The sequence below is a fragment of the Gopherus evgoodei genome, chromosome 13 (genome assembly GCF_007399415.2).
Source record: "Gopherus evgoodei ecotype Sinaloan lineage chromosome 13, rGopEvg1_v1.p, whole genome shotgun sequence".
Lineage (NCBI taxonomy): Eukaryota > Metazoa > Chordata > Testudines > Testudinidae > Gopherus > Gopherus evgoodei.
The window spans coordinates 927,161-949,087 of record NC_044334.1 but is presented as its reverse complement, the minus strand read 5'-3'; the positions used below and the strand labels follow the sequence as shown (position 1 = coordinate 949,087).

Sequence of the window (21,927 nt, the reverse complement as noted above, 5' to 3'; positions counted from 1 at the left end):
TTTGGAAACAGCCTGGAATCTCCTACGATGGTGGTGACCTAAAGTGCTACAAACGTGGTCTGTATACATTCAGAGAGAGCAACGGCACAGGTCACTTCTGGTGCATACAAGTGCCACCAACAGATCGTCCAGTTGCATCAGCATCTACCCTGAAGTGTGCTGCTGACCAACAACCCTGGCTGGAAGACTATCCCCACTGCAGCATTAGACTTTATTTATCTGGAATGTTATAAAAATATGTTTTGATATCTATTCACTTCTCAGTAGAATTCCTTGGAAAAGTGAGTGTGATCATTTTAAGGAGCCTAATCATATGGACCTGTATTTCATGATTAGAGTACAGGTTAGAAGAGCATTTATAAAGAAGCCAGCAAATGCACAGAACAATTGAGACAAGCCATTGGAAGCCCAAACAAGCATGGCTAACACTGGAAATAATGCCCATAATCTGGGCCAGAAGTCCTTGCTAAATATGGCACTCTCCTGCTGGATAGGTTTGGAAACTACTGACAGAACTGGGGATATTATTTATTTATATAAATGTTATTGCAATCAGGGCTCCAATGTGCTAGAACTGTACAAACACTTATCAAAAGGACAGTTTCTGTACCAAAGATTAATTACCTGGATTACAATCTACAATACTAGGTGACCAAATACAAGCAAATGGAGGAGGAGGAAGGTTTATGGAAAATAGATCCTGTCAAACTAACTTGATATCTTTTTTTGATGAGATGACAAATTTGGTTGATAAAACTGTTGATGTAATATACTTAGGCTTCTGTAAGGTTTTTGACTTGCTACTGCACAACATTTTGATTTAAAAACTAGGATATAAAATTAACATGGCACACATTAAACAGATTAAAAGCTATCTGATAGTTCTCAAGATGTGATTGTAAAATAGGGGATTGTCATTGAGTGGGTGGGTTTGCAGTGGGGTCCTGCAGGAATTGGTTCTTGACCCTATGCTAGTTAACATTTTTAATCAATAAACTGGAAGAAAACAAAACAATCACTGATAAAGTTTGCAGATGAAAAAATAATTGGGAGAGTGGTAAATAATGAGGACAGGTCACTGACTCAGAGCAAACAAGATCACTTGGTTAAAAATGCACATTGTTTACATGACTAAATGTAAAAGTACAGGTCTAGGAACAAAGAATGTAGGCCATACTCACAGTATGGGGGAATCTATCCTGGGATGCAATGATTGAAAAAGATTTGGGGATTGTGGTGGGTAATCAGCTGAACATGAGCTCCTACTGTGATGCTGTAGCCAAAAGAGCTAATGCACTCCTAGGATGTACAAACAGGGGAATCTCGAGTAGGAGCTGAGAGGTTATTTTACTTCTGTGTTTGGCATTGATGTGACCGCTGCTGGAATACTGCGTTCAGTTCTGGTGCCCACAATTCAAGAAGAATGTTGATAAACTGGAGAGGGTTCAGAGAAGATCCAGGAAAATGATTAAAAGATTAGAAGACATACTTTATAATGACTTAGCTCCTCGAGCCTATTTAGCTTAATAGAGAGAAGATTAAGGGGTGACTTGATTATAATTTATCAGTAGCTACATGGGGAACCAATATTTAATTAGCGGTTTTTTCATCTGCCAGAGAAAGGTATAACATGATCTAATGGCTGGAAGTTGAAGCTAGATACAAATTCAGACTGGAAATAAGGCATAAATACTGAACAGAGAGAGTAATTAACCACTGGAACAATTTATCAATAGTTTTGGTGGATTCTCCATCACTGACATTTTTTTAAATCAAGATTGGATATTTTTCTAAAGGATCTACTCTAGGAATTATTTGGGGCAAATTTTGTATGACAGGCCATACGAGATCAGAATGGATGATCATAATGGTTCCTTCTAATCTTGGAATCTATGAAGGTGGGGGATGAGAAAGAAGTAAAACCAGCATGTGGCCACCTGCCTAGTAGAATAATTCAAGTCAGATAAACACTAAACTTAGAAGTATAAAATCAATTACCATTTCAAATTAAATTTACAGAATCATCATCTATATCAAATTATTAGAAGCTAATTATCATGAGACTTGTGACAGTCATTCAATAGTCACCTGATCAGAACAGTGAACCCTCTGAGACTTTTAGGGTTTTTTAAAATCTTCAAAAAGGATCAGCTGAGAATTTTAACAGTTAAGATCTGTGCACATATAGACTTTAGAAGACAGGCTTTGGGGGAGGGGGAGAAACGACTGTTTATTACTATATTTTTAATTGTCTCTGTTTCAATTATCTACATAAAATATGCAATTATGCAGCACCTTATAGACTAACAGATGTATTGGAGCATGAGCTTTCGTGGGTGAACACCCACTTCATCGGATGCATGTATAGAAAGAGTTTGAAGAGATTTACATTAAAGGAGGGACAAATATGAGACATAAGGATGTACAAAACAATGAATCGTACAGAGAATGTAGTTTGGGCACGGCTATTCACTATTTCCATAACACAAGGGCAAGGGCTCAGTCAGTGACATCGAAAGGCAGAAAGTTCAACACTTTTCCCCCTCCAGGGAGTAGGATGTGGAAGTTGCACACAACTTTCCTTCCTATTCTCCAATTTCTTGTGGCTGTCTATTACGAGTCCACAGGTTATAACGAACTACAATATGAAGACCAAAATCAAGACTCTCTCCCTGAGCCTTGACCTAATGAATATCTGCATTCTGACATCACCTGACTTTTAGGCAAATTCAGAGTTGTATCTTAGGCTGGCAGGTAACAAGTCCTTTGTTGGGGGAGACAAGTTCCACACTGTAGGGTATATTGCAATATCCATCTCCCTCCACATCTACAACAGAACTTGCAGTTGGTGTTTAAGGCCAGAAGGGACAACCAGATCATCGAATCTGATCTTCTATACATTGCAGGTCACCAACACCCACACACCAAACCCAACAACTGAAATTAGACCAGGTATTACAGCCCATAGGAGAACAGACTATAATGTGCTATAGGGAGAGGATAGGAGGACCTCCACAAGGGCAGGAAATTGATTAAGTAAGATGTATACAGATAACTCTGGCAAGTTATCTGCATCCCATGTTGTGGAGGAAGGCAAAAAATCCTTAAGGTCACTGACAATCTGACCTGGGGGAAGTTCCTTCTCCACTCCACATATGGTGATCAGTTAGATCAGTGGTTCTCAAATTCAAGAGATAGAGAATTCCCTCAGCACTTCCTTGGGTAGTTTGCTCCCATGGTTAAATAACTGATATTTTTCTTGCCATAAAGGCCAGTCACCTCTCAATCTTTTTAGAAAAGCTAAACAGGTTGAGCTCTAAGTCTTACTGTAACATTGCTCTAGCCTTGAAAAATTTGTAGCTTTTCTCTACACATTTTCCAATTTTTCCATATAATTGTAAGGTTGACACCAGAACTGTACGCAGTGTTCAGTACAGTTTCATCAATGTCATATACAGAACTAAAGTCACTTCCCTTCTCACAACCCTCCAGTTTCTACATCCGAGGATTGCATTAGCCCCTTTTGCCACAGCATCGCACTGGGAGCTCCTGTTGGGTTGATTGTCCATTATGATGCCTACATTCTTTTCAGAACCCCTGCTTTCCAGAATAAAGTCCCCCATTCTGTAAATCCTGCCTGCATTCCTTGTTCCTAGATGTATCACTTTGCATTTAGCAATATTAAACACATTTTGTTTGAATGGGACCATTTATCCAGCAATCTAGATTGATAAATAACAGAGTAGTCTTTTACTGCATTCTGCCAACTTTTGTGTCATCTGCAAGTTTTATCAGCAGAGACTTTATATTTACTTCGAGATCATTAAGTAATATTACATCTACACAGTTACCTTTAGCAACCAAATTTGTAATCTCAAAGAATGACATCAGGCTTGACAAGACCCACTTTCCATAAAATGACATTGAGAGGTGGTATCTCTCTTTCTATTAACTGCCAGGGGGGCAGTCAGGAAGGGGGAGGGGGGTTGGATGGGGCGGCAGGGGGGGCAGTCAGGGGACAGGAAGAAGGGGTGGTTGGATGAGGCAGGGGTCCCAGGGGGGCTGGGTGGGACAGCGGGGGACAGTCAGGGGCAGGGATTCCAGGGGCAGTCAGGGGACAGGGAGAAGGGGAGGTTGGATGGGGCAGTGGTCCTGGGGGGGCTGTCAGGAAAGAGAGGAGGGGTAGGATGGGGCGGCGGCTGTCAGGGAGCAGAGGAGTGTGGATGGGGCAGGGGTCTGAGGTGGGAGGGGGATGTCAGGGAATGGGGGGAGGGGTAGATAGAACAAGCCATGACTCTCTTCCCTAACCTGCCCTCCATACAATTTCTGAAACCTGATGCGACCCTCAGGCCAAAAAGTTTTCCCGCCCCTGCTCTAGAGCATGCTAACACAGTCCAACAGAGTCCACACAGAGCAGCTGGAGCACAACAAGAAGCCTGTGGCCTGGGCAGTGAACCCAGAGGCACCCCAACCCATTCAAAATTGTCATGGCTTGCCCAACAGACCACATTGGGCAGTCTGCACAAGTGCCACAGGGTCAGTGGGGAAGACTCCGCCGCCGGAGACAGCATCACTATTTGCAGTGTTCACTGGACACAAGTGGTGATGAGTGACATAAGTGTGTGTACATGTATGCAGACTCGCAAAATTACTCTAATTCAAGTTTAAATCTAGTAATTTTGCAATTTTATTTCAAAATCAGGAGGATTATGGAAAATTAGTAAGCTAGCTCAGCAATGAGAAGGCTCGAATTTGGTTATAGAACTTTCATAGACAATACACTGAGGGGTAGATGGGCTGCAGTTCCCCATCCTTCTATTAAATGCACAGCATTGCAACAAACACTGAGATCCAGTTCTGACATTATCACCACCAAGCTGTGGACAGGAAGAGATTTAGTTACTATGACGTCTTCAGGCATGTGAAAACAGTCCAGAAAACACAATTTACCAAAACAAGCAAAAATTTCACTTCAATGATGGAAAAAAACAGTGAACCTGAGATCTGCTTGTTGGAAGGAAAGGAAAGGATAACTATAGACCAAAAAGTATGTGATCCCTCTAATGCTATCTTTAAGTCTCCAGACTGATTGCTAAATGTTCATGAATTCAGACACTGAAAAAGCCACTTATTGAAAACAAGCATCTAATGAAAGGTTTTCATAATCCAACAGCATTAACCTTCTTCCACAAAATATTTTTACAATGAAGAGCACACTTTGCTGAAAATACAGTGGAGTTCACTGACATCTTTATAGAAATACTGTACATGATTCTTAATGTTAAGTAGAACATCTTAAAAGAACGAACTTTCACTGTAACTAGATTATCACTTGTGCATTCAGGCATTCATTATTTATTTAGCTATCGGTGTTGTAAATAACATTCAGCTATCTAATGTGTTTGCTAATAAGTTCTTTAAAATGTTCAAAAATTGTGAAAGCTAAAGTCAATAGCTGTACTTGTGTCAGTAAGATCTCCATGTCAACACAGAGCACTGCCTTCAGCAAAATTGCTACTTCACAATTATCATAACTTAATTTAAGGTATCAAAACTAAAGCAACAAATGTTCCAACAAGAAAAAGCATATTTAAAAGATTAGTGCTATAACAATCCATTCTGGATAAGGCAGAGGGCAGATTCAATCATTGGTGGGATGATCTATCAACATGCAGATCTGAAGTTATGTCTGCACTTGGAGCACGGATGTGACCTCCTGCTCGTGGACATATTTGTGCTAGCTCATCAAGCCAGCGCACTAAAAACAGTGCTGGTGCCCTGTGACCTGTGAGAGTGATGTTAAATAGAAATGAGCTAAATGTAAGTAGAGAACAGGTTTTGGGGCTAAATATAGGGTTGACAATGCGGCCTGGTAAATAGTGGGTGAAGTGAAGTGAGACAGCTCAGAGGCAAGCTAGAGATAAGTTAGGACATAACACCAGGTCATGATGTAAACAAGTTTGGTTCTTACTGGTTTTTAAAATGTTTTAGACAAAATGAGAATGGTTTGGAAGGATACTATCTATGTTGATAGTTATTGGAATGGTGACTACACAGATGTTAATTAAGGTAATGTTTAATATTAAATAGCTAATAAGGGAGTAGAAGGTATTTTAATTATGGTAGCAGAAATACAGATATGTAAAAGTTAAGTTAAATACTAACTAATTAGGGGGTGTTATAAAAAGAGTAGATTAGATTAAAGTTCTCACCCACCATGAGGGTACCATTAGCGAAAGGACTATATACCTATTCTTCTCACCACTGGATGCACCATTTCATCTTAGAACAAGAGTTTAAAACGGAGTCTATGATTATATTGTAATTCCTGTTTGCTTTAGCTATTTTATTTTAAATAAAGTCTTTAACTGTATCGATCGTTGTATCATTCACAGTCCTCCACTAAATTTGATCAATCTGTGACTGCCTCAGAGGCTCTAACCTAAAGAATTAAATTTCGTTATTGGTACTATTTATATTTAAAAAGACTAATTGAAAATAAGTAAATCAAAGATCACAACCCACAGTAGCACACATTACACACCCTGAGTATGTACCCAGGGGTTCCTGGTGGGTTTGTACAACTTGATCTCTGCCCTCTTGTGCATTTACATTAAAACAATCTTTACATAACCTCACTGTCCTACCCATAGTTCTCTATAATCTTAGATACACATGTAGCATCTTCTACTAAGTACACTGAATGCTAGAGTCCATGCAAGGCACGTATAAGATGTCAGTTAATAAGGCAAGGGCTTACTCTCAGCTCCTCATACAGTATCTGCAGTAAATGAGACAGCGCACCTGTGCATCTCTTCAGCAAGCCTGCAGAAAATGTTGTAGCACATTATACTTGAGAACCTGTATGGGATCATGTAAACAGACATCATAATGAATACTAAGGTCTTGCCTACAACAGAAGTCATGGGGAAGTTTGTGTGAATTTAAAGTGCAACAGCTATTCCACACTAACTCCCATGCAGAAGTTCTCATCTGGCACTGAGAATGCCTGTTTGTGGATTAGATTAATTAGCTGCTGAAGTGCATTAATTTAAACTACACAAGGGCACTCAGTGGAGAATCAGTGTTCACATAGGAAGATATTGAGGAGCAGTTTCTCAGAAATAGCTATTCCAGGCTTTTTCCTCCATGTAAACAAGCTCTAAGGAGTAGAGTCATGGTTGTATGTGCAACCTTAGCTTTGGCAAGTCAGCATTTTTGCTTACCTAAATATGCAGCTTTATAAATTCTGTCTATGAAAAAAAAACATTCTATCTTCTGAAATTATTTGGCCAGACACCACTAGAACACCCTATTCTACAAAATGATGTTTGGCCTGCTCCTAGCACTTTGCACAGGGGAAGGGGGGAGGGGGAATAAAAATAAATAAAAAAGGATCTACCTGCTCTTGGGCAGGATGGGAAATATCAGCAATAGGAGATGAGAGGAGAAAAAATATTGCAAATGAAGAGTCACAGATAAGTAAAATCTGGTATTTAAGCAAAAGTTACAATGATTAATCTATTTTATTTTAATTTTTTTCTGGAACAAGAGAGACCAATTTGTGCAAAGATGCTGAATCACTTAACCCAAGTCTGGTTAAGAGTAGAAGGAAAAAGTGAGAATGTCTGGATTAAAACCTTTCGATGCACAAGACAGAATTGTTGGCACTCTTCTCAGACACAGGCCCTCCTCCCAGGCCTGAAAGAAGGAGCCTGGACTAGAGCCAGATCACAAACAAACAAAAGCTCTTTTCTGAGTTTAAGGAAAATATATATACAGCCAGAGCATAATTCCCAACAGCAGTAAGTCCTTCTTAGGAAGTGAAACAGGCAACTGTTGAATAAACAGTACAGCTAAAAAAAAAAAATGGAAAGCTTCTTGAAAGTTGGAGAGAGACAGGAAAAAAAATTATAATGCAATAGGGCAGCAGCATATGGGGGATTCAAAAGCTGTTTCAAAGGACAGTATTTCAAAGGCACCTTTGACATCATTTGCAACAGTGCAATAGAGAACTCTTCAAAGAAACATCAGCCTTTAGTTACATAAATTACAGCAATAAGAACATGAAACCATGAACCAAGATGCTTCGGTCTTTGCAATTCCTTTCAGAGTGACAGAGACCCATCCCAGGCTCCACAGAGAAATGGCTCTAAAACCTGGCCCAGTGGCCAGGCTAACAGAGACCAAGGTAGAAGAAGATAACAGTACTACTGAGGTGGTACAGGCTTGCGTCACCACAACTGCTAGGAGTTATAATTGAGCAAATAACTCAGTTCAGCCTCCCAGGCGTGTAGCACCTGAAAGGCACGTGTAAAAAGGGCAGTTACAAAAGGAAGAAAAAAAAATCTCTCTCTAGGCTTAACTTAAGGCAGTTTTACATGGCACCATTCATATTTTTGTTAGGATATATGCTTGTTTCTCAAGAAAACCTCCTGAATGTGAACTGATGCAGCGCTAAGTGCTCAGATAGACAGAATCTCTCAAAGTTTTCACCTCAGCCCTGTGTTAAATTTTACCTTTAAGCTTTAGACTATTAAGTGTCATCATTGTTGGTGAGCAGACATGTTACGTGGCCACTGTTGGCAGAGCTTGAATGCCAGTACTTCAAACGAACAGACCTCACTACACAGTACCAGGTCAGCACCAAGAAGATTTTTTACAGGTATACTGTCTACCCTCTCACCACAGTGCTTCAGGGAGGTACAACTATACACAAGCTTTTACCACTACTCTGCTCATTCTCCAACAATCAGGAAGTGTGTGTGCACGAGTGTTTTGGTGGAGGTATTTTATAAAGACTGGTTGAAGCAATGAGTGTTACACTTCACCGTAAAAATGCTGAGATTTAAGCAAAAAATTAGCAAGATTCATCTTTTCATTGGGATCTCTTCTGGAACAGTCCTGCAGTCGCAGCTCTGTCTCCTGCTAAGTCTCATAACTGAGGTAACAGGGCAAGCTTACAATGTAAATATACTAGCAAAAGAAATATAGTACAAGCACACCAGAAGAGAGGGGAGCAGCATTCAGACGTTGACAGATTCATGGAAGAGACTGTCTTTTAGAAGCACTTTAAATGAGTTGACAGATGAAGAAATGTGGGAACGGAAGTTATTTCAGGCAAGCAGGGCAAGTTGGAAGAAGACATGAGATAAGGATGGATGAAGGAGATAAAAATGGGATAATGAGAAGTGGAAAGAACAAGTTAGACCCAAGCCCCATGGTTTTTATGAGCCACATGGAACAACACAAGGCCAGGTAGGCTTGTTGTATGTAAAGTAAACAAGGTTTTTAAAATGTTTAAGAAGCTTAATTTAAAATTAAATTAAAATGCAGAGCCTCTGGACCGGTGGCCAGGACCTGGGCAGTGAGTGCCACTGAAAATCAGCTCGCGTGCCGCCTTCGGCACCCGTGCCATAGGTTGCCTACCCCTAGTATATAGCCTAGGGTCCAGGGGGCGGAACTGAGAAGGGGTGACCAAATCATGGAAGGCATGTTAAAGCTGTTCAGTTTTCAAAGCCAATACCTGATGTCAGCATCACAGGAGATATAACAACCCTTCCTATAGGCAGGCTGAAGTTTGAGAGAATTACACTGTGCAGTACACACCAGACAAGGTAAATGTAGCATGTGATATCAGCTCAGCAAACCAATCTAATCCTTTCAAACCGTACTCCAAGAGAAACACTGAATCTCTGCAGGTTCTAAAATTAAAAAAAATCAAACAGAGTTCATAGCCTAGTCTTCCAGAATAGAAGAGAAATGTCAAGCAAAGCAGAGAAGAAGCCCTGGCCACGAAGAGTGAGGTTTGCCTCAGTCCTTTCTATTACAACATTACTCGGCACTTGAAGGGACAGGAGAACTTTGGTGATCACAGGCAAAACCATCTCTTAGACAACAGCTTTTTAAGAAAATACAGCGAACTGCAAGGGTGTTTGGAACATTAGCTAACCCACCACTCTGTGCTGAATGCCCAAGTAGCACAGGGCTGAAACAAAGTCAGCTTTTTTTCCCCAAACTAACCTGTTAACAATGTTAGGTTCCAGGACACCCTGCTGCTTGGCTACTGATCACTGACACACCTTAGGATGGATCATTTGGGGACAGCACAGCTCCCAAAAATCTCTTCTGGAGCAATGGAGTCAGAGCACAGTGGCTCACGCCAGCAGGGGCTAAAACACTGTTAAAAGAGCAAGCACTTCAAAACGTCTTTAAAATAAAACACTCTTCAAAACCCAACAACGTGTTCTAGAGCAAGAGCACTTCAGGGAGGTACGCAGCTGGGCTTCATGGGACTGGTGAAGAAACATTTGCACATTACAGGATTAGCTCATTTTTTCCAAGCTTCTCCAGTTCACTTTTTGATTAAACACACTGCACTGAGTGCCTTCACCTACCCAAGCCTGATGGAAATGGAGAGATCCATAAGATAAGGTCTGGATCTGGAGCCAGTCTGGAACAACTAGGGCTCTCACTCACCCCTACATTGAGGAGCAATGTCTATACCCCTCTACAAGCCACTGCATATGCTTGGATCATTTTTGTAACGTAGACGCTCAGCTTTTGCGAGCCAGACAAGAAGCTCCCAGGCCACTTCCAACAACAGATGTTGTGTAAGCCAAGCTTCTCGGTGAACAAAAAAATTTTTTTAGCTCTACAATATGCCATGAATACAGTCCTCAGAGCAGAACTCCATTCTACCTTCAGAAGTATTTATTCTCAAATGGGGATATTTTAAAAAGTCCTCTTAACAACTTTAACAAAAGCTTATTTCAAATTTTAAAGCTACATTTCTAGTGAGAAGTACAGAACAGAGATGGTACCACATGCTCCATAGAAATTCTGTCGCCTCAGGTATCTGTGCGCCATTGCTAGAAAGTTTACTGATCTGTACTAAATATTACTAAAACACAGATGCTGTTCTAGAAACAAAATAGGCATCAAATATGGTCTGGAACAAGGCAGCTGTAATTTCCTCAATGCACAGAAATAGCTACAAACCTGACTTCAATTTTATTGTTTTCACTATGCTCATTTTCCTTCTGATTGCTTCCAAAAATGTAACCTCTTCTCATGTTAATTGTATGTACACTTCTGCTTATGCTTTAAAGCTTCATCCTCTCTTGGGAAGTGACTTTTGTATACAAATCACAAAAGCTACTTAGACAAAGTGCTGGAGATGATTAAGAGAGGCCAAGTTTAAATGTATACCTTAAGAGAACAGCATATGTCTGCTGAATCATTTGTATACATTTTTACATGGGTGTGGATTAGCATATGCATGCCATTAGAATCTTTAAGGAATTTACTATTTTTATATTTCTTTGTTATAGTTTTGATTATAGTTAGAAACTAAAGAAACTGGCACAGAATTTGGCTAAAGTTAACTCACTTAGTATGGAGGACAAAAGTTTAAGGATTTTAGAAAAACTGCTAGAAAATTACAAATGTAATTACCTTATTTTCAGAAAAATTTGTGAAGTAATGAAAAAATATATACAACTTTTCTCAGACAGGAGAGCGGCAAGCCCTCTCCGTAGTGTACCAGTAAGATACCACACAAAGACAGGAAAGACACTTACACTATCCCCACCCCCCAACAACACCCAAAGTAATGCGACTAAAGGAAAAATAGGGCAAGTAATATAAAGCATTCCACAGACTATTCAAAGGAACCAGGCAAAGAATGCCTCAGATGGGGAGTGGAGTTCCGAGCACAGATATTTAGCTACGCTGCCTGGTCAGTCTTCAATACAAAATGTATTGATGCTGTAGCTAAGCACAGTAGTGCCCATTCTCCGATGGTGCATGAAGGGCATATCGTAAACAGAAGCATTTACACTAACAGGATCCCTTAGATCCACTTCCTTGGAGTCTAATAATTACCATAGCTTCATATTTATACACATAAACCTATACTGTGGTCAGAACCAGCATTCTTACAGATGACAGCACTGATATGGCTTGCCACAATGTCAGGCTTGGAATTGGAAATACACAACATATTTACCTGCCTCTTCATCTTTTCTAAGGTTATATGCATAAGAACATAAGAGTGGCCATACTGGGTCAGAGCAAAGGTCCATCTAGCCAAGGGTCCCATCTTCCAACAGTGGCCAATGCCAGGTGCCCCAGAGGGAATAAACAGAACAGGGAATCATCAAGTGATTCCTCCCGTTGCCCATTCCCAGCTTCTGACAAACAGAGGTGAGGGATGCTATCCCTGCCATCCTGGCTAATAGCCACTGATGGACTTATCCTCCATGAATTTATCTAGTTCTTTTTTGAACCGTTATAGTCTTGGCCTTCACAACATCCTCTGGCAAAGAGTTCCACAGGTTGACTGTGTTGTATGAAAAAATACTTCCTTTTGTTTTAAACCTGCTGCCTATTAATTTCAGTTGGTGACCCCCTAGTTCTTGTGAGGAGTAAATAACATTTCCTTATTTACTTTCTCCACACCAGTCATGATATTATAGACTTCAATCATATTCCTCCCCTTTAGTCATCTCTTTTCCAAGCTGAAAAGTCCCAGTTTTATTACTGTCCCCTCATATGGAAGCCGTTCCATACCCCCTAATCATTTCTGTTGTCCCTTTCGGAACCTTTTCCAATTCCAATAGATTTTTTTTGAGATGGGGCAATCACATCTGCATGCGATATTCAAGGGATGGGTGTACTATGGATTTATATAGAGGCCATATGATATTTTTTGTCTTATTATCTCTCCCTTTCTTAATGATTCCCAACATTGTTTGCGTTTTCGACTGCTGCTGCATAATATGTGGATGTTTTCAGAGAACTATCCACAGTGACTCCAAGATCTCTTTCTTGAGTGGTAACAGCTAATTTAGACTCCATCCTTTTGTATGTATAGTTGGGATTATGTTTTCCAATGTGCATTACTTTCTATTTATCAATATTGAATTTCATCTACCATTTTGTTGCCCAGTCACCCAGTTTTGAGAGATCTTTTTGTATGTAGCTCTTCACAGTCTGAGACTTAACTATCTTGAGGAGATTTGTATCATCTGCAAATTTTGTCACCTCACTGTTAACCCCTTTTTCCAGATCATTTATGCAATGACAAAACCACCACAAGTAACAGTAAAGTGATTCCTCGCTGCATGAAAACATGCAAGACATATTTAACTTGATTTAAATGGGGGTTCTCAGAATATTCTAAAAATAAACAAAATTACTGAAAAAGACAACTTGGTGAATTGCAGTTAAGATGTACAGTTTTCCTTCCCTTCATAAGCAACACATGAATACACAGTATATTCTCTTCTGTCAGTGGTTAGCACAGTTATGAAAGAGGACTTTGCTTTTTCCAAGTGAAAAAAGATATGCAATGGGGAAGAAGGGTACGTGTGTGTGCATGCATAAGTAAAAGAGGGACAAAAGACAGCAACATGAACCGAACAAGTTTTCTTGCAAAACTCTGTTCTAAGCAGTCTAGCAGTTAACCTTCAAATCAAGGTATTTTACATTCTTCTCCAGATTAACAATGTAACCAAACGGCCGTTGGTCAGTGGAGAATGGATATCCATACAGTCAAAAACTTAAGGGAAAATACACATTTCAAGTAGTATGCTAAGCTAATGGTGAGAGGACAATATTCAAAGTCAGGACACAACACGGTTAAGAAAGAATGCTTAGTCCTTGTACCTATTCATGACAGCGCAGTCTGATGCAATCACTTTTTTTATGTGCATGTGAGAAGTACCGGACAGCACAATGAATTGAAAGCTTATATGCTGTATAAAAGTGCATGCCTGAGACTAAGCATCTTCTTTCTGCCTCTGAAGGGACATCTAATACGTCTGCAATCATTTCCATGCCTTGTTCTCTCATTGCCCCTCACACATGCACTGCCATTCCCAAGTTAGCTTGCCAGGCCTATATCCAGGCTGCAAATTAGAAGATTGTTTCTAACAATCAGAGGAGTAAGGTTCTGGAACAGCCTCGCAATAGGAGTTGTGAGAGCAAAACACCGAATTACTTTTAAGATGGAGCTTGCTAAGTTTATGAACATGATTATATGACGGGGTTGCCAACAGCAGAAGACTGGACTCGATGACCCAAAAGATCCCTTCCAGTTATATGTGCTATGCTTCTTGAGCACCTCCAGCACTGCAACATCCAAACTACACACCCCTACACTAAGTAACTGTGTAACCTTACCAGGGTACGCTCTGTCATTTTCATTGTTGCATTATCCTTGAATTGCATCTTATCTGAAACTAGGTTGTAAATTCTCAGGGCAGGGACCATGGGAGGTGCTTGGCATACTTCTACGTGCTTCAAAATAATAGCAGCAACAAAGCTGAACTGGACAGGGGAAGCTGAAGAAATGACACTGGTGTTTCTCTAGCTACAGCTGGCCCATCTATCTATCAGCAGAGATGAAAGATCAGCCCACCTGGTGATAATTGCTGCACTGAAGGGCAGAAGTATTCAATAAAGTTTGAAAAGATAGAAGCAATAGCAATTCTCCAACACAGATTTCTGCAGCAAAGACAGACCTGCTTGAACCTACCATAACCCCACTCCGGGCTATTTAAAAATATATTCCTAAAACAGCAACAAAAAGGGATGGCCAGGTCAGCACTCTGTGCCAGGCCATGCAGAAGAGCTGGACTCAATTCCTATTTTAAATTTCAGCCTCACACACTGAAACTAGCACACAAATGTTGATCAAGGCAATTACTGTATTAAAACTGAAAGCTGTCTGTTTCCCAAAAATCCATTGCCCTCAGTGTGCTGATAAAAATCAAACCTGATAGATTGGCAAATGCCCACAAAATTTAAGAGTACTGAGCATTTAGATCACCGTTAATGCAAGTGATTAATGCAAAAAAAAATTAACTAGATTAAAAAAATTAGTTGTGATTAACCATAGGCTTATATATTACTGTTAAAGCAAATGACTGTAGACTCCATGCAGCATCAATCAGGTGTGTTGTGACTCCAAGACAGCTGTGATCGTTCAAGGATGTCCACGATCACCAAAGCAAACAGCTAGTGCATTTTTCAGAAGCTACAAATGTGTAGTCTTTTCGTTGTGATATAGGTCATGTATTCCTGATGGAATGGATCCTCAGGAAGGCAGAGCCTATGACTGATTGGAAGATGCAATCTGAATACCTCTTAGCCCTTTGTCATTTACAATGATGAGTGGTCTGCAGTTGATAGCTACCTACTTTGCAATACCATTGGTTAAGCTGTTATACTTTGTTTGATCCATGAGATTGCAGTGATCCTGGAACTCTCAGGGTACGTCTACACTACAGGATTATTCCGATTTTACAGAAACCGGTTTTGTAAAACAGATGGTATAAAATTGACTGCACGCGGCCACACTGAGCACATTAATTCGGCAGTGTGCGTCCGTGTACCGAGGCTAGCGTCGATTTCCAGAGTCTTGCACTGTGGGTAGCTATTCCGTAGCTATCCCATAGTTCCTGCAGTCTCCCCCGCCAATTGGAATTCTGGGTTGAGATCCCAATGCATGATGGTGCAAAAACAGTGTCGCGGGTGATTCTGGGTAAATGTCGTCACTCATTCCTTCCTCTGGGAAAGCAATGGCAGACAATCATTTCACTCCCTTTTTCCCTGGATTGCCCTGGCAGATGCCATAGCATGGCAACCATGGAGCCCGTTTTGCCTTTTGTCACTGTATGTGTACTGGATGCCGCTGACAGAGGCGGTACTGCAGTGCTACACAGCAGCATTCATTTGCCATTGCAAGGTAGCAGAGACGGTTATAAGTCGTTCTGTACCGTCTGCTGTGCCATTGTAAATTGGCGATGAGATGATGGTTATCAGTCGTTCTGTACCGTCTGCTGCTGTCATGGATGCTCCTGACTGGCCTTCGCTGAGGTCGGCCGGGGGCTCAAAGACAAAAATGGGAATGACTCCCCGAGTCGATCCCTCCTTTATGGTTTATCTAAAAACAGAGTCAGTCCTGCCTAGAATATGGGACAAGTGTACTAGAGAACCAGAGTATCAGAGAACCAGAGAGCACAGCCGCTCCGTGTCAGATCCTGCAGAAATTATTAGCTGCATGCCATTCTAGAGGGTGCCCCTGCAACAACCGCACCCGTTGCTTCCCTTCTCCCCCAACCTTCCTGGGCTACTGCGGCAGTGTCCCCCCATTTGTGTGATGAAGTAATAAAGAATGCAGGAATAAGAAACACTGAATTTTTAGTTAGATAAAGTGAGGGGGAGGCAGCATCCCGCTGCTATGATAGTCCAGGCAGTACAGAATCTTTTCTTTAGACATGAAGGGGGAGGAGGGGAAGAGGTTGGTGGAACTCAACCCCAGTTGCTATGATGAGGACGGTTACCAGCCGTTCTGTACCATCTACCGGGAATGACCAGGAGTCATTCCTATTTTTATCCAGGCGCCCCCGGCCGACCTCACCTGAAGCCAGCCAGGAGCACTCTCAGGATGATGAGGACAGACAGATAAACTAGGAAAGTACAATTTAGATGGGGCTACTATAAGGTGGGTGCATAACTGGCTGGATACCCGTACTCAGAGAGTAGTTGTTAATGGCTCCCAATCCTGCTGGAAAGGTATAACAAGTGGGATTCCACAGGGGTCTGTTTTGGGACCGGTTCTGTTCAATATCTTCATCAACGATTTAGATGTTGGCATAGAAAGTACGCTTATTAAGTTTGCGGACGATACCAAACTGGGAGGGATTGCAACTGCTTTGGAGGACAGGGTCAAAATTCAAAATGATCTGGACAAATTGGAGAAATGGTCTGAGGTAAACAGGATGAAGTTCAATAAAGATAAATGCAAAGTGCTCCACCTAGGAAGGAACAATCAGTTTCACACATACAGAATGGGAAGAGACTGTCTAGGAAGGAGTATGGCAGAAAGAGATCTAGGGGTCATAGTGGACCACAAGCTAAATAGGAGTCAACAGTGTGATACTGTTGCAAAAAAAGCAAACATGATTCTGGGATGCATTAACAGGTGTGTTGTAAACAAGACACGAGAAGTCATTCTTCCGCTTTACTCTGCGCTGGTTAGGCCTCAACTGGAGTATTGTGTCCAGTTCTGGGCACCGCATTTCAAGAAAGATGTGGAGAAATTGGAGAGGGTCCAGAGAAGAGCAACAAGAATGATTAAAGGTCTTGAGAACATGACCTATGAAGGAAGGCTGAAGGAATTGGGTTTGTTTAGTTTGGAAAAGAGAAGACTGAGAGGGGACATGATAGCAGTTTTCAGGTATCTAAAAGGGTGTCATCAGGAGGAGGGAGAAAATTGTTCACCTTAGCCTCCAATGATAGAACAAGAAGCAATAGGCTTAAACTGCAGCAAGGAAGATTTAGGTTGGACATTAGGAAAAAGTTCCTAACTGTCAGGGTAGTTAAACACTGGAATAAATTGCCTAGGGAGGTTGTGGAATCTCCATCTCTGGAGATATTTAAGAGTAGGTTAGATAAATGTCTATTAGGGATGGTCTAGACAGTATTTGGTCCTGCCATGAGGGCAGGGGACTGGACTCGATGACCTCTCGAGGTCCCTTCCAGTCCTAGAGTCTATGAGTCTATGACAGCTATCAGTTCTTTTGTATGGTACCGTCTGCCACCGGGGAGGGGAGGGGACAGGACAGGATGCTGCTATTCATTGCCGCAGCACCACGTCTACCAGCAGCATGCAGTAGACATAGGGTGACATACAAAAAAGTCAAGACACGATTTTTTTCCCCTTTTGTTTCACAGGGGGAGGAGGGGGAGTAAATTGACGAGATATACCCTGAGCCACCCTGGACAATGTGTTTGACCCTACAGGCATTGGGAGCTCAGCCAAGAATGCAAATGCTTTTCGGAGACTGTGGGATAGCTGGAGTCCTCAGTACCCCCCTCCCTCCCTCCATGAGCGTCCATTTGATTCTTTGGCTTTCCGTTACGCTTGTCACACAGCACTGTGCTGTGGACTCTGTATCGTAGCCTGGAGATTTTTTCAAATGCTTTCTCATTTTGTCTTCTGTAACAGAGCTGTGATAGAACAGATTTGTCTCTCCATACAGCGATCTGATCCAGTATCTCCCATATGGTCCATGCTGGAGCTCTTTTTGGATTTGGGACTGCATCGCCACCCGTGCTGATAAGAGCTCCACGCTGGGCAAACAGGAAATGAAATTCAAAAGTTCGCAGGGCTTTTCCTGTCTACCTGGCCACTGCACCCGAGTTCGGATTGCTGTCCAGAGCGGTCACATTGGTGCACTGTGGGATACAGCCCGGAGGCCAATACCGTCGATTTGAGGCCACACTAATCCTAATCCAATATGGTAATACCAATTTCAGTGCTACTCCTCTCGTTGGGGAGGATTACAGAAACCGGTTTAAAGAGCCCTTTATATCGATATAAAGGGCCTCGTTGTGTGGACGGGTGCAGCATTAAATCGGTTTAACGCTGCTAAAATCGGTTTAAAGGCGTAGTGTAGACCAGGCCTAAGTGTACTCTGTCGCGGCTGGTGGGATTCATTTGCTATCGGTGGGTTATCTGTAGCACAAGAACTGGAGGTGAAAGCATGTTTAGAGCATAGGTGGTACCGCAGACTAGAAGTACTTCAACGGTAGTGAAATTCAGCCTTGCCTTGGCTACAGATAACCGTCTCTTTACCCAGAAAACCATCTGGATGCTTTTATAAATAAACTTCCCATTCAAAAGACCTCAACTTTTGCTGATTTGCTCCATTAACTTTCTGATATTTAATCACTCCAGATCATGAGAACACAGTAGAACTGTGCCAGTGTCCGCCGAGTGATGAAGGACCGTAAGTGAAGAGGGTCAAAACAGAGATGCATGATTAACACTGGTTTAAAAAAATAGTGTTAACTGCGATTAACAGCCCTAAAAAAATAATAATTCTATATCTGTAAATTGCACTTTCCTGATAAAGAGATTGCACTACAGTACTTCTCTGAGGTGAATTGAAAACCACCACTACTTTTGTTTCTCTTTTACAGTGCAAATATTTGTAATCAAAATAATGTTAACTGAACACTGTGCACTTTGTATTTGTGTTGTAACTGAAATCAATATATTTGAAAATGTAGAAAAACATCAAAAATGTATAATAAATTTAAATTGGTATTCTGTTTAACAGTGCAAATAAAACTACAGCTAATTTTTTTGATCTCGTGATTAATGACTTAATTTTTTTAATAATTTGACATCCCTTAATTTAGATCAATACTTCTATTTAAAGCAATTTTATATTTACCAATGGAATCAAATACATTGGGTGTATTAGTTTATTTACAATCAATGGAAAACAATGTTAAGGTGCAAACAAAGGCCAAAGTAATTAGCTAGATATGACAACCATCTCCCAGTAAGCTCAGTGTCTACTTACTGCTGGTTCTACTTGAGTTCTGTCTGCTATGTCAATATGGACAACTTCAACACTCTTCCACGTGTTTGGATCCAAGTCGTGCACCTGCAACGGGGAGAAGGGACTTTACCCTTTGTTGCCTTATTGCAGCCACTGTTAGTTCTTTATTACCCAGATTTTTCTGAGTTCTACAGAGATGGACAGTTTTCTTAGAATCACCTGGGGAATATACTCTGAAGTTACCACTTATTTAATTAAGCAATTCTGAAGCTAGTTGTACCTTTATTAAACCTTCAGTTCTTGTGCTTTCAGAGGAGCCTGGTTTTAAGATTAAATTGTATTCTGTCACTTTCCTTACAGCTAAGGACATCAAACACTGTAATTAGAATCATTATGCATTCAATAGGCTAGGCAGACATTTTATTTCGTGAGCAACCTTCACATAAAGCTCTGAAGTGCAAGTGATCCAGTTATTAGTAACCTGCCATACATCAAATGAGTTCATTAAATGAGAGACTCCAGCACATTTTGAAGTTGGCTAGCCATACACAGTTTTGAAATGTATCCATTAACATGTATCTCTCAAAAGAGTGACCTAATGCAAACTGAAGTGCCCAGATATGTAGCATGTGTCATATACATATAATTGTTAGCCATAGATACACTTCAGATTAAGCACACACAGAATTGTCTAGGAACTCTTGTGCCTTTCTCCAACCTCTTCCTTCCATGGCTGTAGGAGAAATAGCTTCATTGGTTTAGAGGAGTACTTTTTATTATTTATTGGGGGGAGGCTGCCTTCCTTTAAGCAACAGCTATCGGCCACAGCCAGAAAAGGAATACTGGTCCATCAGGTTAAATGTGTGCAGGAAGTATGGCAAATACTGGGTTACTACTGGACCCTGACTTACATTTTCTGATGTCCCCAAGTCTGGTTTATGCCAGGTCTCGATTTTTATGAAGAAGTCATCTTTCATATATTCATTCTGTAAAAAAAAAAAACCAAGCAGCAGAAGGGTGACTATATTTTTTACCCTTTTAAATCTTACATGTAACAAGTTGATTTCTCCATCAGGAGAGGCACTGTAGGCCTTGACTAGCAACTTTGCTTCCCATTTTAACTCTGACAGAAACAGAAATTGAGGCCCCACTACTGCACATGGAAACAGACAAATTTAGAAGCCTTACACCTCAAACTGAAATATTGGTTAGAGCATAAGTTGTAACTTGACTGATGGTCATTTGATGAATCTAGATACCCATGACACCTACCCATACAAATATGGAGAATCTGTAAACACTTCAGTTGGAGTCCTTCGAGTGGTTTCAGTATCTTCTCCCCCCACCCCTCCACCCATGTCACAGCAAGTTTTCTATTTCTTCTAAAAATCAGGATTTTAATTTTTATTTATTAAGACTGACCACCACAGAAGTCTTAACAAAAGGTTCCATGCAAAAATACTATTCTGCTGTGGGATCTATAGTACTAAAATATAAGAAGTGTCCCAAAAGATTTTTTTTTTTTTTTAATATTCTGTGAGTTAGTGCTAAAATCCAGGAAACATGAAGTTTAACGTAACAATGCTAAACATGAAACTCCACCTAACAGACAAAATTTCCACCCCTCCCCTGAGAAGCAAGGAAAGCTGTTACTGATACAAAGGGAAAGCATACACTTGCATGCGTATGTGCGCGCACATACTGCTATTGGTTAGGCTAAAGCTGATTTACAGCCCCATCTGCAACTCCTTGTATAGCTGGTCTCTAGTGAGAGCTGAACTGTTTTCATGGAGTGTCCACAGTGGTAACTCTACAATAAATTCGGATTCACAAATGAAATCTGCTTGACAGAGAGCAGGTCAAGCAATTTAACATTACTTCCAACTAATATATTAGAAAGGATGCAAGACACTTTACAAAAACAAAAACACAGTCAGTCTTTGAAGAAACACTTACCATTATGACAAGCAGTAGTTTCAAATTTAAGACAGGTTTCTGTGATACCAATCCAGATTCTGGGTTAGCCCATTTCATAGAATATCAGGGTTAGAAGGGACCACAGGAGGTTATCTAGTCCAACCCCCAGCTAAATCAACCCAGCCAGGGCTTTGTCAAGCCTGACCTTAAAATCTCTTAAGGAAGGAGATTCCACCACCTCCCTAGGTAACCCATTCAAATCAGCCGGACTTCACCAATCAGGAATAGGAATTTTTGCACACATGAGCTAGTCTTATTACCCTGCTCTTCCCACCAGGGCCGGCTCCAGGCACCAGCCCAGCAAGCAGCTGCTTTGGGTGGCCAATGGTGAGGGGTGGGACATCCGAGTCTTCGGCAGTGGGTCCCTACCTCCCTCTAGGAGTGAAGGACCAGCCACCGAAGACTGAAGCGGCAGTGGTAGAGCTGCAGATCATGATTCCCCCACCCCCCCTTTTCTTTTTGCTGCGTTGGGGGAAGGGGGGCAACAAAAACCATGGAGCCGGCCCTTCTTCCCACAGTCAAGGAACCCTATATATTTGCCCTGCGATCCTTCATCATTCTGCCTCAACAGAGCTGACTTTTCAGA

At 41.2% G+C, this 21,927-nt stretch overlaps 1 protein-coding gene across 3 annotated transcripts in view; it reads right to left on the bottom strand.

The window, feature by feature from the left end:
• PITPNB (phosphatidylinositol transfer protein beta) overlaps positions 1–21,927 on the bottom strand; it is a 75,842-nt gene that overhangs the window by 38,244 nt on the left and 15,671 nt on the right. For all 3 annotated transcript variants that reach the window (XM_030582678.1, XM_030582676.1, XM_030582677.1), the window contains exons 6-7: positions 20,276–20,350; positions 19,386–19,469 (exon numbers count right to left, since the gene is read on the bottom strand). In XM_030582678.1, coding sequence (XP_030438538.1) covers positions 19,386–19,469; positions 20,276–20,350 — 159 coding nt within the window. The remainder of the gene's footprint in view (positions 1–19,385; positions 19,470–20,275; positions 20,351–21,927) is intronic.